This window comes from Panthera pardus, unplaced genomic scaffold (assembly GCF_024362965.1).
Source record: "Panthera pardus isolate Hobbes unplaced genomic scaffold, ASM2436296v1 HiC_scaffold_17, whole genome shotgun sequence".
Classification (NCBI taxonomy): domain Eukaryota; kingdom Metazoa; phylum Chordata; class Mammalia; order Carnivora; family Felidae; genus Panthera; species Panthera pardus.
Genome location: NW_026526732.1, coordinates 51,668,962 through 51,684,062, shown reverse-complemented (window position 1 = coordinate 51,684,062; position 15,101 = coordinate 51,668,962). Strand labels below are relative to the sequence as shown.

At 40.9% G+C, this 15,101-nt stretch overlaps 1 protein-coding gene across 2 annotated transcripts; it reads left to right on the top strand.

Annotated features, from left to right (window-relative positions):
* Nucleotides 1-4,910: 4,910 nt before the first annotated feature.
* On the top strand, nt 4,911-14,435 carry GTF3C6 (general transcription factor IIIC subunit 6). Of its 2 annotated transcripts, none has more exons than XM_053904573.1 (6): nt 4,911-5,148; nt 5,465-5,545; nt 6,673-6,736; nt 6,813-6,878; nt 8,691-8,804; nt 14,075-14,435. In XM_053904573.1, the coding sequence occupies exons 1-6, from the start codon at nt 5,035-5,037 to the stop codon at nt 14,371-14,373; spliced, it is 738 nt and encodes a 245-aa protein (XP_053760548.1). In that variant the 5' UTR covers nt 4,911-5,034; the 3' UTR covers nt 14,374-14,435. The 2 variants fall into 2 exon arrangements, with proteins under 2 accessions (XP_053760548.1, XP_019298646.2); XM_019443101.2 differs by having other exon boundaries at nt 4,942-5,148; nt 6,834-6,878.
* Nucleotides 14,436-15,101: the final 666 nt, after the last annotated feature.

Genomic DNA, 15,101 nt, shown 5'->3' with positions numbered 1-15,101 from the left:
GCCCTGAGGTGGCTTTCAAAGAGGTGGCTTTTTGCTTAATCATCTAAGCAATTTCTTTTCCCTGTTCCATTTAAAATGAGCAGCTTCTATTATCGTTGTTGTTTTTAAAAACGGCTATATGAAGTTATAATTCACATACCATAAAATCCACTATTTTAAAGTATACAACTCAGTGGGTTTTAGTATATTCACAGAGTTGTGCACCCATCACCACTAATCTTTCATCACCCACCAAACAAACCACACACCCAGCCGCAGTCATTCCCCTTCCCCCGAGGCCTTGGCAACCACTAATCTACTTCTCTCTATAGGCTTGCCTAGCGGACATCTCTATAAATGGAAGCATTCAAGGGGCGCCCGGCTGGCTCAGAGGAGCATGCAACTCTTTATCTCAGGGTTGTGAGTTTCAGACCCCACACTGAGTGTAGAGATTACTTAAAATAAAATAACTAAATGGAAGTATTCAGTATGTGGCTTTTTGTGTCTGCCTTCTTGGTGTAACGCTTTCAAGTTCATCCATGTTGTAGCATGTGTCTGTACTGCATTCCTTTTTGTTGGCAAATAAGATTCCATATATAGATCTGCCACCTTTGGTTTATTACTTCCATTTTTTTAAATGTTTACTTATTTTTGACAGAGAGAGAGCCACGTGAGTGGAAGAGAGAGAGAGAAAGAATCCCAAGCAGGCTTCAGGTTGACAGTGTAGAGCCTGACATGGGGCTCAATCCCACAAACTGTGAGATCATGACCTGAGCTGGAACCAAGAGTCAGACACTCAACTGATAAGAGCCATCCAGGCACCCCACTTCCCTTTTTTTAAAGCAACCTTTACACCCAGGGTGGGACTCGAGCTCCCCACCCTAGATCAAGAGCCAGAAGGGATGCTCTAGCTCTATCGACTGAGCCAGCCAGATATTGGCTTCTTTTTCTCTTTTTTTTTCATGTTTATTTATTTTTGAGAGAGACAGAGCATGAGCATGGGAGGGGCAGAGAGAGGAGACACAGAATCTGAAGCAGGCTCCATGCTCCCAGCTGTCAGCACAGAGCCCGATGCGGGGCTTGAACTCACAAACTGCGAGATCATGACATGAGCTGAAGTCGGACGCTCAACCGACTGAGCCACCCAGATGCCCCTCTTCTATATATATTTTTTTTAATTTTTTTTCAACGTTTTTTATTTATTTTTGGGACAGAGAGAGACATAGCATGAACGGGGGAGAGGCAGAGAGAGAGGGAGACACAGAATCGGAAACAGGCTCCAGGCTCCAGCCCAGAGCCCCACTCGGGGCTCAAACTCACGGACCGCGAGATCGTGACCTGGCTGAAGTCGCACGCCTAACCGACTGCGCCACCCAGGCGCCCCGCCCCTCTTCTATATTGAAGTAAAGATAATTTAGTCTTTTTAAGCTCGGATCTGAGACTGTTTATCTTTTTTAGGATTGAGAATAGAATGGTTTTTTGTTTGTTTGTTTGTAGTAAGCTCTATGGCCAACATAGGGATTGAACTACAAAACCTAGAGATCAAGAGTCGCATGCTTTACTGACTGAGCCAGGTAGGCACCCTGAGAATAGAACGAATTAAGAATGAACTCGGGGCGGGGGGGGGGGGGGGAGGGTGGGTAAGGAGCACACACCTGGGTGGCTCAGTCTGTTGAGCATCCGACTCTTGATTTCAGCTCAGGTCATGATCTCATGGTTCATGGGTTCAAGTCCCTGAGTCCAGCTCCTCGAAGGCATCACGGAGCCTACTTGGGATTCAATCTCTCTCTCTCTCTGTGCCCCACCCCCACTCTCACAATTTCTCTCTCAAAATATATAAATAAGCTTAAAAAAAAGAAAAAAAGAATGGATTCCAGGGGCATCTGCCTGGCTTAATCAGTAGAACATGAGACTCTTGATCTCGGGATTGTGAATTTGAAGCCCCCGTTAGATGTAGAGATTACTGAAAAAAAAAAAAAAAATCTTAAAAAAAAAAAAAGAATGGACTCCAATTACAAACCATTGAAATTCCTCCCAATCACCAAAAGCCTTCTCTTTTCTTCCTCTTTCAAGGCTGATGCTGACAGGTTATTATGCCCAATAAATATCTGTTTTCTGTCCAAGATGTTTCAAACTTTAAGCTAATTTTCAAAGAGCTTGAGCTCTAGGCTATGAAGCCAATACTATAATGACTCCAGTCCTCCCAAGGGAATGGATTTCTAGTCTGTGTGCTAGGTTATAATATTAAAATTACTTTATATAGATTTTGTATCCATGATTTTGTAAATACATAGAATATCTCTGAAATGACATATAAGAAATGGGTAAAAATGGTTGCCTACAGAAAGAGGATGTTGGGGAACAGGGATGGAAAGGTAACTTCTCACTCCATATCCTCTTGTAAGTTGTTCAAAATAAATAAAAATAATAATTACTTCATAAATAGTAAACAGGAATAACCTTGATTAGAAATATGAAGCTATTTATTTGAAAGGGACATCTTGAATTGTTACACTGACCTTGCAAAACACACATTTCTCATTCCTCAAGTCTTTGTGGCTGCTGTTCCCTCAGCTTGGATTGTCCTTCTCATTATCTTCCCTTTTACTCCAATAAAATCTGACACTTTCTGTATTTTTTCAATTTACAAGGCACTTTTATTTTTTTATTTTTTAGTTTATTTATGCATTTTGAAAGAGAGAGAGGGAGAGCCCTAGCTGGCGAGGGGCAAAGAGAGGGAGACAGAGAATATCAGCACAGAGCCCAGTGCAGGGCTTGAACCCGTGAACCGTGAGATCATGACCTGGGCCACAACCCAAAGTCAGACGCTTAACCACTTAACTGAATGAGACACCCAAGCACCCCAACAAAGCACTTTTAGTTACAACATGATCTAATCTTCAAATATAAAATATACAATACGTATAAAATATTTTAATCTTCATTTAATAAATAAGAACACTGAGGTTTAGAAAGTGTAGCAGTTTGTCCTAGATCACAATTATTACATTTCAGAGCTAGAATTCAAATCTACAATTTAAAACGATTTTGCTTTAAGTTTATTTGTGTTTGAGAGACAGAGCATGAGCGGGGGAGGGGCAGAGAAAGAGGGAGACACAGAATCCCAAGGAGGCACCAGGCTGAGGTGTCAGCACAGAGCCCAACATGGGGCTGGAACCCACAAACCCCCAAACCGTGAGATCATGACCTGAGCTGAAGTTGGATGCTTAACCAACTGTGCCACCCAGGCGCCCCCAAATCTACAACTTCTAACAGGCCAAGTGCTCTTTTTTTTTTAAAGCTATGATATCCTATTTCTTTAATGGGGCAACTGGGTAAAAAAGTACAAAGATGTTTACTAAAGTGTTATGTAATATATTTTTTAAAGATGTTAATCTCTAACCCAACACGGGGCTCAAATTTACCACTAGGAGATCAAGAGTAGCATGCTCCACCCACTGAGCCAGACAGGTGCCCCAAGCGTTGTGTAATATCAATATTACACAATAAACATTACGCATTACTAAAAATTATGATGTAGATCAGTATTTACCATGGAAAACTTGGAATAAACATCCATGATATTACATATGGTGAGAAAACAAGTTTAAAACATACAAACTGACTACCTCAAAAAAGGTGTTTATAATTAAAAAAAAAAAAAGAAGGATATGTGTGTGTGTGTATATATATATGTACATATATATAATTTTAATATAAATTTTTGAGACAGAGCGCGAATGAGGAAGGGGCAGATAGAGAAACAGAGGAGCTTAAGCAGGCTCCATGCTTACAGCAAAGAGCCCAATGCAGGGCTCCAACCCACAAACCTTGAGATCATGACCTGAGCCAAAGTCCAGAGTCAGCCGCTCAACCCACTGAGCTACCAGCCCTCCCCCCACTCCCCACCCCAAAGTGTTTTTTAAAAGACAATACTCTAGGGGCAACTGGGTGGCTCGGTTAAACATCCAACTTCTGCTCAGGTCATGATCTGCCGGTTCCTGGATTCCAGCCCCATGTGGGGCTCTGCGCTGACAGCTCAGAGCCTGGAGCCTGCTTCAGATTCTGTCTCCCTCTCTCCACCATCAAACGTAAATAAACATTAAAAATTTTTTGGAAAAAAAAAAAGTCAATACTCTAAAATTTTGTATGTCACTACTAACAGATAAAACATAGTTCAGTGCTTAATATATGCCCAATACTGGACTAAATTTTACATGTATTGTCTCATTTAATCCTCACAATAACCAACTTGCCTAAGATTTTGCTGCTAAAAGTGCTGCTGAACTGGACAAGTATTAGACCCTAAAGCTCATGCTCTTCAGCGCTAGATCATCCTGTCTCATGTACAAAGATCATTTATTTTACAATCAGAGAAACCATGAGTTTGAGAAAATCCTGTTCAAAACTCCACCTCCCCAGGTCTCTGTATTCCCAGGACAATGTTTGTCTTACAGCACCTATGGCGATCTGGCCTGCCTGAAACCCAAGCCCATCTTCTAGCGGGTTTTTTTTTGTTTTTTTGTTTTTTTTTTTTGAGCAGCCCAGCGCGTGCTCCTTACGTATTACATTGAAATGTGCCCTTCTTTTGGGACGAGCACTGGCTGTTGTATGGAAACCAATTTGACAATAAATTTCATATATTGAAAAAAAAAAAGAAATGTGCCCTTAACTCGTTTCACGGAGAACTTGAATTGAAGGGCAGTGCTCACACGCTTTAAAGAATTTCTTTCCAAGAAATGTAGGCTCGGGGCAAAGCGAGGCCTCTCCGTTTCCCTCCCACAAAGTGGTTTCTTTGCAAGCACCTGCTTTATCATCTCTCCCTCCCCAGTTCTCTCCCCTAACCCGGGGCCCAGAGTCCGAAGGCGTCTTCGGTCGTAGGCCGTCCCCGGCCAGCAGCCACTAGAGCCCAGCGCCTGCTCTCCAGAAAGGAACAAGGAGGAGGCTCGGACCGGACTTCCACGTGGGCACGGAGGCGGCCATCTCGCGTCCTGGCAGGAGCAGTCCGCGGGGTCAGAGCGGCAGCCGGACCGGGAGCTGCCGCCCGTACTCAAGATGGCGGCCGTGGAGGGCGTGGCCTGTGACTCGGAGGTTCCGAAAAGGTGCGGTATCATGGCGGCGACGGAGGAGCGGAGCCGAGAGGAAGAAGAAGAGGAAGAAGAGGAGGCAGTGAGTGGTATTGCGGCGGCCTGTGCGGCGGAGGCGGCGTGTGGGGCAGGGAGTCGGGATGCGGCTGGCGGGAGGCAGAGTCCCCAGCGCGTAAGGCCAGGAGGGCGGGCCCCTGCCCTGAGTGCCACACGGTCGTTAGAATGGGGAAGTAGAGGCAGTCGCTTTCGGTAATGTCGCTTGCTTCCTCTCGTTGAAAGCAGGACTTAGTGTTCACAAAGGTTGGGGTCGTTGCATTGGGGAGTTTTGGCTTCTCTTGTTAACTGCCTCTTTCTGCACACTGCGGTGCTAGCATGTTAACTCCTCTTTCTTCCACCAGGAGCAGTTGGTTCTGGTGGAATTGTCCGGAATTATTGACTCAGACTTTCTATCAAAATGTGAAAATAAATGCAAGATTTTGGTGAGTCTTCTAGAGTTAGAGGATATTGGTAGGTTTTCTTACATTTAAACAAGAATGAAAGAAATACGTATCCCCGAAGATCTATTCCTCGTTACAAAGCATTGAATTCTAAGGACAATTAGGTAGAAGTACAAAGGGATTGTGGGAGAAAATGCCACACTCGGCCTGAGGGTCTGAATGTGTGGCTGGCGAGAGTTTAAGATTTAGAGGGCGTAGCATTTTGAGATGGAACAATACATTTTGAAAAAAACCCACATTGTTTTAGATAGTGAGTGCGGGAGAAAAAACGCAGCGAAGAGAGCTCAGATGTGCACGCAGACACCACCTGGAGAAGGGAGATTCGTACTAAAGTTATAAGACCTCAAGCTCTGCTGTTGACTTGAGCTATGGTGTCATAAGTTACCATCTGTTTTATCACTTTACTTTAAAATCTTTCAGCTATTGTGGACAACACTGCTCTTACCTTGAGGAGGATGTTGATTGAAATACACGTTACTCCTTGGATATGAATTAAGTGTTCTTCAGGCCCTTAACTGCTGTATTCAGAGCATTTTTAGCTTATCTTGTACTTGCTAGTTCAAGCTCCAGAGGTTCCCCAGTTGTGGAGATCACTCTCCTTGGTAGCAAGGTTATGTATTGAGTGCTCTTTCTTTTGTGGCTTTAATTGAGGTAAAATTGACATATAACATTATATTTCAGGAGTACAACATAATGATTTAATAGTTGTATGTGTGGTGGGAAATGATCACCACAAGAAGTCTAGTTAACATCCGTCACTACACACAGTTACAATATTTTTTCTTATAGAGTTTTTGTTTGTCGAAGTAAGTTCTATGCCCATTGTGGGGCTTGAAGTCAGGACCCTGAGATGAAGAGTTGCATGCTCTACAGACTGAGCTGGCCAGGCATCCCATCATAACGAGAACTTTTAAGATTTACTCTCAGCAACATTCAAGTGTACAATATGGTATTATTAAGTAGAATCACCATGCTGTACGTTACATTCCCAGGACTTATTTATTTTATAACTGAAAGTCTATATCTTTTGACTGCCTTCACTCATTTCACCCAACCCTGCAAGGCTTTTTCTAGTGATGACTTTTTTATGATCCTGTGTTCTGTTGTAGGGAATTGACACTGAGAGGCCCATTCTGCAAGTGGACAGTTATGTCTTTGCTGGAGAGTATGAAGGTAGGAGGATGTCAGATAGATGAAACTTCTTTTTTTATATGCTTCTCACAGAAAGTCATTGTTATTTCTCAACAAGTTGCTTTCAACTTTTCTGCAGACACTCTTGGGACCTGTGTTATTTTTGAAGAAAATGTTGAACATGGTAAGTGCTTGCAGTGCTGACTCAGATCTTTTTACTGTGAAATATTACAAACTTATGTACAGTGAATGTTAAACTTAAACATCTCATGTATCCATTGTCTAGCTGTATCAAATCCTACCATTTTGCCAGATAGCTAAAAAACATTCCAGATACATTTGAAGCCTCTTGTATACCTCTCTCTAAACATATGTCCCTTCCTCTGACTTGATAATCACTATTCTGAATTTGATGTATTTCTTTCCTGTATTTGATTTTGTTATATATATATATATACATGTATATATGTGTATATATGTATATGTATATATATATGTATATGTATACACACATCCATCCATCCACAAACAATAAATAGCTTTTGTTTTAGTATAATTTCAAACTTGATATAAATTACATGTATCATTCTATAACCCTTTTCAGTTATAGATAGGTTTTGAGATTTATACATATCGGTATGTATAATTCTATTTTCCCTGTTGCTTAGTATTCTATTTGTGACCATACCGCAATTTATTCTCCAGTTACTGGACAGGTTGATCACTTTTATTTTTACCATTAAATATTGATAACTCTGAACATTTATTGAATGCCTTCTATTTGTTACACACTGTTCTAACTGCCACATGTATTAACTCATTTAATCCTCATCACATCTGTGAGGTAGATACCATTGCTTGCTTCATTTTATATTTGAAAACACTGAAGCACAGAGAGGTAGGTAACATTCCAAAGGTCATACACGAAGTGCGACAGCCAGGATTTGAACCCAGGTTGTCTGGTCCAGAGCCTCTGATCTTAATTATACATATTAACTCATTGCAGAAATGCGGCCATGAGTATTTGTGTGTCTCCTTGTGCATGTATGTAAAAATGTCTCTAACATATATGCTTAGAAATGGAATTACTAGGTTGCTGAGTGTGTGTTAGGTTTAACCATATGAAGTGACCAGCTTGGACTGAATATGGACCGTTTCATGTGGTTCAACCAAACAGATATGACTGTGATCCTTTCTAAAGGGTAGTATCGGTTACACTCATGTAACAGCATGTGCAAATTTTCATTGTGCTTCACACCTGTAGCTCAGAACCTCATCCTCCCTTTTGCCCGTGCCCACGGTTTCCTATAAAGCTGTACCCTCAGGCAGCAAGTTTTTTTCTGAGCCTTCTTTCGTGATTGGGAATGTCCTCACTCCAGTCTCTGGCTGCAGGTAGTAGGTCTGACTTCGGTGCTTCATTTTGAGTGGTAGAATTTGAGACCTCGTTACCCTGTAAGGCCAGCTTCCTGGCCCCACTTCTGTACTTCAGGGCTGGAGCCTAACAGGCCTATAGCTTTAATTTCACTCGCAGTTTTGTGTTTTAGTCCTCTGGAGATGTTTGCTGTTTTTGAGTCCCGTTTTGCCTTCAGTTGTTATGTATTTTATCTGTTACTTCTCTGTGCTGGGAGCAGGAGGGATGAGTTAAATTTTGAACTTACTACACTATTTCTACAGGAAGTAGTTTAGTGTAATTCTTTAACTGGAATTATTACTTAAAAAAATTTTTTTTAAGTTTACTAATTATTTTGAGAGAGAAGAGAGCACAAGTGGGGAAGGGGCAGAGAGGGAGAGAGAGAATCCCAACCAGGCTCAGCACCACCAGTGCAGAGCCGGATGTAGGGCTCAAACCCGCGAACCACAGGATCATGACCTGAGCTGAAGTTGGACGCTCAACCACCTGAGCCACCCAGGCGACTCTGAACCGGAATTGTTGGGGCTTAACATGACTATTTGATAGCATCAACAATAAAATAATTGAGTTCATTTTATGTTCTAGGTGATGCAGAAGGCAGTAATAGAACGGTGTTAAAATATAAGTGTCATACAATGAAGAAGCTCAGCATGACAAGAACTCTTCTGACAGAAAAGAAGGAAGGAGAAGAAAACATAGGTTAGTTCACTTAGTTCTCTGAAAGTAGGTGATTTAGTATCGGCTTTGATAATGACACATTGTTGCCAGGACATTCCTGTACTTTGTAGTAATAGCTATGTAATATGAAAATTGAGGGCGTTCCATGAAAAGTATCAAACATAGATTTAAAATTTATTTGAATTATGGTGTGGCAGAGGGCACTAGAGACGTATAAGAAATCTTTTATCTGCTTTGTGTGGAAACAATTGTGAGGAGTTTGTCAAGAAACTTGATAGATTTTCAGCCCCTAGGGAATTCAGCAGCTGCTACCCACCCCATCCCCTTAATTAAAACTTCTTTGTAAATGGAGACGACAGGATCTGTGTCGTCAAGGTGTAACCCCAGAGGATCTCCTGGAAACTTGTGGCAGCGGGGGCAACCTTTCCCAAGAAGCTCGCAACTGGAAGAAGCTGGCTCTATATGTGAGGGAAGGACCCACAGGTTTTAGACCGAAGACTCTTTTTTTTTTTTTTTTTTTTTTTGAGTTGGAGGGGAGCACAAATGAGTGAGGGGCAGAGAGAGAGAGAGAAGCAGGGCTCATCCAGGGCTCATGTTTTACCCGATGCAGCGCTCGTGTTCTCCTGAATCAGGGCTCAAGCTCACCCGATGTGGGACTTGAACTCAGGAATGGTGAGATCATGCCCTGAGCTGAAGTCAGGTGCTTAATGACAGAGCCACCCAGGTGCCCCTAAATCTCATTCTTAATTTGCATCCGCTGAGCCTTCTCCAATTGCTGGTCATCCCAGAGTAGAGACTTTGAACTAGTGCTTCTTGAACCCATCCATAGTAGGCACATATTTGTGGAGATGAGCAAATAATTACTTGGAAGTTTAAAAGCTCATTGCTCATAAGTGAAGTAAGAGAAATCACACATTTGTCTAAATGTGTGATTTCATTTATACATGGAATATAAAAAAATAAAACAAACTAATAAACAAAAAGCAGAAACAGGCCCATAAATACAGAGAACAAACTGGTGGTTGCCAGAGGGGTGGGGGTGGTGGGATGGGCAGAATGGGTGAAGGGGAGTGGGAGATACAGGCTTCCAGTTATGGAATGAGTAAGTCACTCGAATAAAAGACACAGCATGGGGAATATAGTCAATGGTACAGTAATAGTGTCGTATGGTGTATGGTGACAGATGGTAGCTGCAGTTGTGAGCATGGCATAATATATAGACTTTTCAAATCACTGTATTGTACACCTGAAACTAATGTCACATTGTGTGTCATCTATTCTTCCATTTTTAAAAATTTGCTAATGAAAAAAAAACTCATTGCTCAAAGACATATTTCAAACTCTGATAAACATGACCCTAGTGATGAATATTTGTGGCTTGATTTATTATATTTGAGGAATAAACATATGAAGGCACATTAATCATGTAGAAATTAATTATACCAGTTACATATAAGTACATAAAAAATCTTTGTTCTTAACATGTATATCCCAAAACTATCCCCATTTTTAGCATTTCGTGAAAGTAACAGGAAGAGGGGTGCCTGGGTGGCTCAGTCGGTTAAGTGTCCATCTTCAGCTCGGGTCATTATCTCATGGTTCATGGGTTCGATCCCCGCGTCAGGTTCTGTGCTGACGGCTTGGAGCCTAGAGCCTGCTTTGCATTCTGTGTCTCCCTCTCTCTCTGCCCCTTCCCCACTCACACTGTTTCTCTCTCTCTAAAATAAAACAAAATATAAAATAAAATAACAGGAAGAAAGAGGTACTTGAAGTTCTAGAATGGACTTGAAAGGCAGATACATATCAGATAGCTTAGCTATTATTTTGATATATTTTTTTAAAGCAGGAAGTTGTAGAATTTCCTTTCCTAGAGTCTTTAATAAACCACCAGGTCGACCGTGGGAAGATTTGCGTGTTTTGTTTAATCCAATACGTTAGTTAGCTCAAGGCTATATTGGTTATGCATTGCTGCATAAAAAATTCCCTCTAAACTTAATGGTTTTAAAACAACAACAAAAATATTTTACACAGTTTCTGTGAATCAGGCATTTGGCCAGGTGGTTCAGCTTAGCCAGGTGGTTCTGGTTCAATGTCTCTCTTGAGGTTACCATCAATATGTTGGCTGGACTGAAGAAGGGATCTGAAGGCTTGAGTAATGTGGAACATCTGAATATAAGTTGGCTCACTCACATGCCTGGCTGGTTTATGCTGGCTGTTAGCAGGATGCCTCAGGACCTTGCCTACCCATAGTACTGTTCAAGTGCGCTCCTGACATGGCAGGTGGCCTCTTCCAGATCAAGTGATCTGTGAGAACAACATAGAAGCCACAATATCTTTTATGAACTAGCCTTAGAAGTCACATTCTGTCATTTCTGCCATATCTTATTTATTATGGGAAGGGACGACACAGGGGAATGAATACCAGGAAGGTGAAGATCTTTGGGGACCATCTTGGAGGCTACCAAACATGGCAATATGCTGCAGGCAGAACAAAAGAAAAGGAGATGTGGGCCCTGCCTTCTGGGAGTTTGCACTCTAAAGTCAATCACGCTGAAACGGACATGTGTGAATGGGACTCAATACCCATTTCATTCAACTTATTTTAAGTTTCTGTTATGTGCCAAGTATTTAAGCTAAATAACAGAATAGGCAATAGGATGGATGGCTTCAAGATTTTGAACCTGGTGACTATGCGAATGATGGTATTGCAGGAAAAAAATAATGAAAGAATGGTTGAAGCTGGCTGGAGGGAAAAGGACTAATCAACTTTTGATAGAAGGAGATTTTATAGTAGTAACATATGAGAAGACATGGCATCAGCCATAAGGATGGTTCAACAAACAGTCACAGAAGACTTAGCTTCTGGTGGTGAAAAGGAGCAGATGGAAGTGTGAACAGGGTGGCAAGATAGGTTGTGGTATCTTAGAGATATCTAATGGCATTTTGAAGGTATAACTAAGGCTTGCTATGGAAATTAATGAGGAACCACTGAAAATATTTGACTGAAAGGGTCAGAAGGATAAAAGAAGAAATGATTAGCATCATTGAAGCAGTTCTTTTTTTTTTTTTTCCACTATATGAAATTTATTGTCAAAATGGTTTCCATACAACACCCAGTGCTCATCCCAAAAGGTGCCCTCCTCAATACCCATCACCCACCCCCCCCTTGCTCCCACCCCCCCCATCAACCCTCAGTTTGTTCTCAGATTTTTTTTTTTTTTTTTTTTTGTTCTCAGATTTTAAGAGTATCTCATGCTTTGGCTCTCTCCCATTCTAACCTCTTTTTTTTTTTTTTTTTTTCCTTCCCCTCCCCCATGGGTTTCTATTAAGTTTCTCAGGATCCACATAAGAGTGAAACCATATGGTATCTGTCTTTCTCTGTATGGCTTATTTCACTTAGCATCACACTCTCCAGTTCCATCCACGTTGCTACAAAGGGCCATATTTCGTTCTTTCTCATTGCCCTGTAGTACTCCATTGTGTATATAAACCACAATTTCTTTATCCATTCATCAGTTGATGGACATTTAGGCTCTTTCCATAATTTGGCGATTGTTGAGAGTGCTGCTGTAAACATTGGGGTACAAGTGCCCCTATGCATCAGTATTCCTGTACCCCTTGGGTAAATTCCTAGCAGTGCTATTGCTGGGTCATAGGGTAGGTCTATTTTTAATTTTCTGAGGAACCTCCGCACTGTTTTCCAGAGTGGCTGCACCAATTTGCATTCCCACCAACAGTGCAAGAGGGTTCCCGTTTCTCCACATCCTCTCCAGCATCTATAGTCTCCTGATTTGTTCATTTTGGCCACTCTGACTGGCGTGAGGTGATATCTGAGTGTGGTTTTTATTTGTATTTCCCTGATAAGGAGTGACATTGAGCATCTTTTCATGTGCCTGTTGGCCATCCGGATGTCTTCTTTAGAGAAGTGTCTATTCATGTCTTCTGCCCATTTCTTCACTGGATTATTTGTTTTTCGGGTGTGGAGTTTGGTGAACTCTTTATAGATTTTGGATACTAGCCCTTTGTCCGATATGTCATTTGCAAATATCTTTTCCCATTCTGTTGGTTGCCTTTTAGTTTTGTTGGTTGTTTCCTTTGCTGTGCAGAAGGTTTTTATCTTCATAAGGTCCCAGTAGTTCATTTTTGCTTTTAATTCTCTTGCCTTTGGGGATGTGTCGAGTAAGAGATTGCTACGGCTGAGGTCAAAGAGGTCTTTTCCTGCTTTCTCCTCTAGGGTTTTGATGGTTCCCTGTCTCACATTCAGGTCCTTTATCCATTTTGAGTTTATTTTTGTGAATGGTGTGAGAAAGTGGTCTAGTTTCAACCTTCTGCATGTTGCTGTCCAGTTCTCCCAGCACCATTTGTTAAAGAGACTGTCGTTTTTTCCATTGGATGTTCTTTCCTGCTTTGTCAAAGATTAGTTGGCCATACGTTTGTGGGTCTAGTTCTGGGGTTTCTGTTCTATTCCATTGGTCTATGTGTCTGTTTTTGTGCCAGAAGCAGTTCTTGATTATGGGGGGTTCATTGATGGGTTAGGGCTTTGTAAGTACGAGAAGGAAAACAATTTTTTTCAAGTTTTTGTTTTTTATTGTTTGTTTTATTTTGGAGAGGTGTCTTACTTCATCATTGGATGTTCCAACTCAAAATGACATGTTACTGTTGACTTGAAAGATGATAGGGTGGTATCATCCATTACGAAAACTGAGGAGAAAATCGTATGGAAGTGACAGAATTTTCTATAAGGTGTGAGGTGGCAGTGAGAGCTCAGTGATCTCTCAGGATGATTTGGGAATTGGACTCTGGAAAAGGAGGTTGGAATGGTAACTAAAGTTAATTACTTTTAGTGATATTTTTTTTAGAGATTTATTTTTAGCCTGAATTAAAAAAAAAATTTAATTGTAGTATAGTTGATATACGATATTATATTAGTTTCAGGCATACAACATAGTGACTTGATAATTATATACATTACAAAGTGCTCACCATATAGCGTAGTTCCCACTGGTCACCATATAAAGTTACTAAAATATTATTGACTATATTCCGTTTTTAGTGATTTTGATGTTGCATACACTATAGGCATTCTAAGATCTCCAGATAAGATGGAAATTCCATGATTATTTATCAGTAGTTATGGGCACCATGTTCATTGGTTTACCTTGGGATTTTATTTTGACGTGTATCCATAGGATGAAAATTTAAATTAAAGAGAAATCTACTTCAGTGCCTGAAATTCCTTTTTCATGTTTCTTTCTTGGTTTGTCCTCCCATCCCTCACCCTCCCTTACCAGGTGGTGTGGAATGGCTGCAGATCAAGGACAATGATTTCTCCTATAGACCCAACATGATTTGTAGCTTTCTGCATGAAAGTGAAGATGACGATGTGGTAGCTCCAGCCTCAGAGAAACCTTTGGAGCTGGAAGAGCAAGAGATTCAAATGAAAGATAGTTCAAACTTGAGTTATGAACAGGGGAAACCACTGAACTTGGAGATGGAGAATTCTGGTTCTCTTACTGATATCCCTTCTGAGTCAGAAGGTTCTGTATTTATGGAAACTCAAGATACTGCCTTAGAAATCACTCCTAGATGAAATGTTTCTCATAGTAACTAGTAAACTTTTTGGAGCTTTTATATAAAATAATTGACTGTGTAGCTTTTCAGTTCACTATTTTACTAGTTTTGTTGACTCTACACACATTTCCAATTGTAGTACAGTTTAATATACCAGAGTCATTAAGGACCAGATATGAATTGAATTTTTAAAAATATGATGTAAATGACTATAGGGACCCTTCTCTGGTAAGTCTTTTAAATTGGAAGTTTCATTAAGGTAAGTGTATCATTTTTTATTGCAGCTGTCACAGATGACTCCAAATGTAGTGGCTTAAAATGACACAAGTGTAGGTCAGCTAGCTGACATGGGCTAGGCTAAAATCAGAGTGTTGGCAGGACCTCATTCTCTACTGGAGGTTGGGGTTGGGGACTCTTATTTCCTTGTTCATTCAGTTATTGGCAGATTTCAGTTCTTTACAATTGAAGGATCAATGTCCCATTTTCTTACTATCATCTGAGAGCCATTTCCACCTTCTAGAGGGTGCATACATTGCTTGGCTATGGTCCTCTTTTCTTTAAAGCCAGTAATGGTCAAGTCCCTCTCACTCTTTGAGTCTCTCCTTCTTCCATCATACTATTTCTGACTCATCTTGCTAATTACCTGACCCAGTATCTGTTTTTTCTTTTTTCATTTTGTAACAATCCCAGAATTATTTAGGTTGTCAATTTGCCCATGTGTATGCATATATGTGGCCATATGACTAA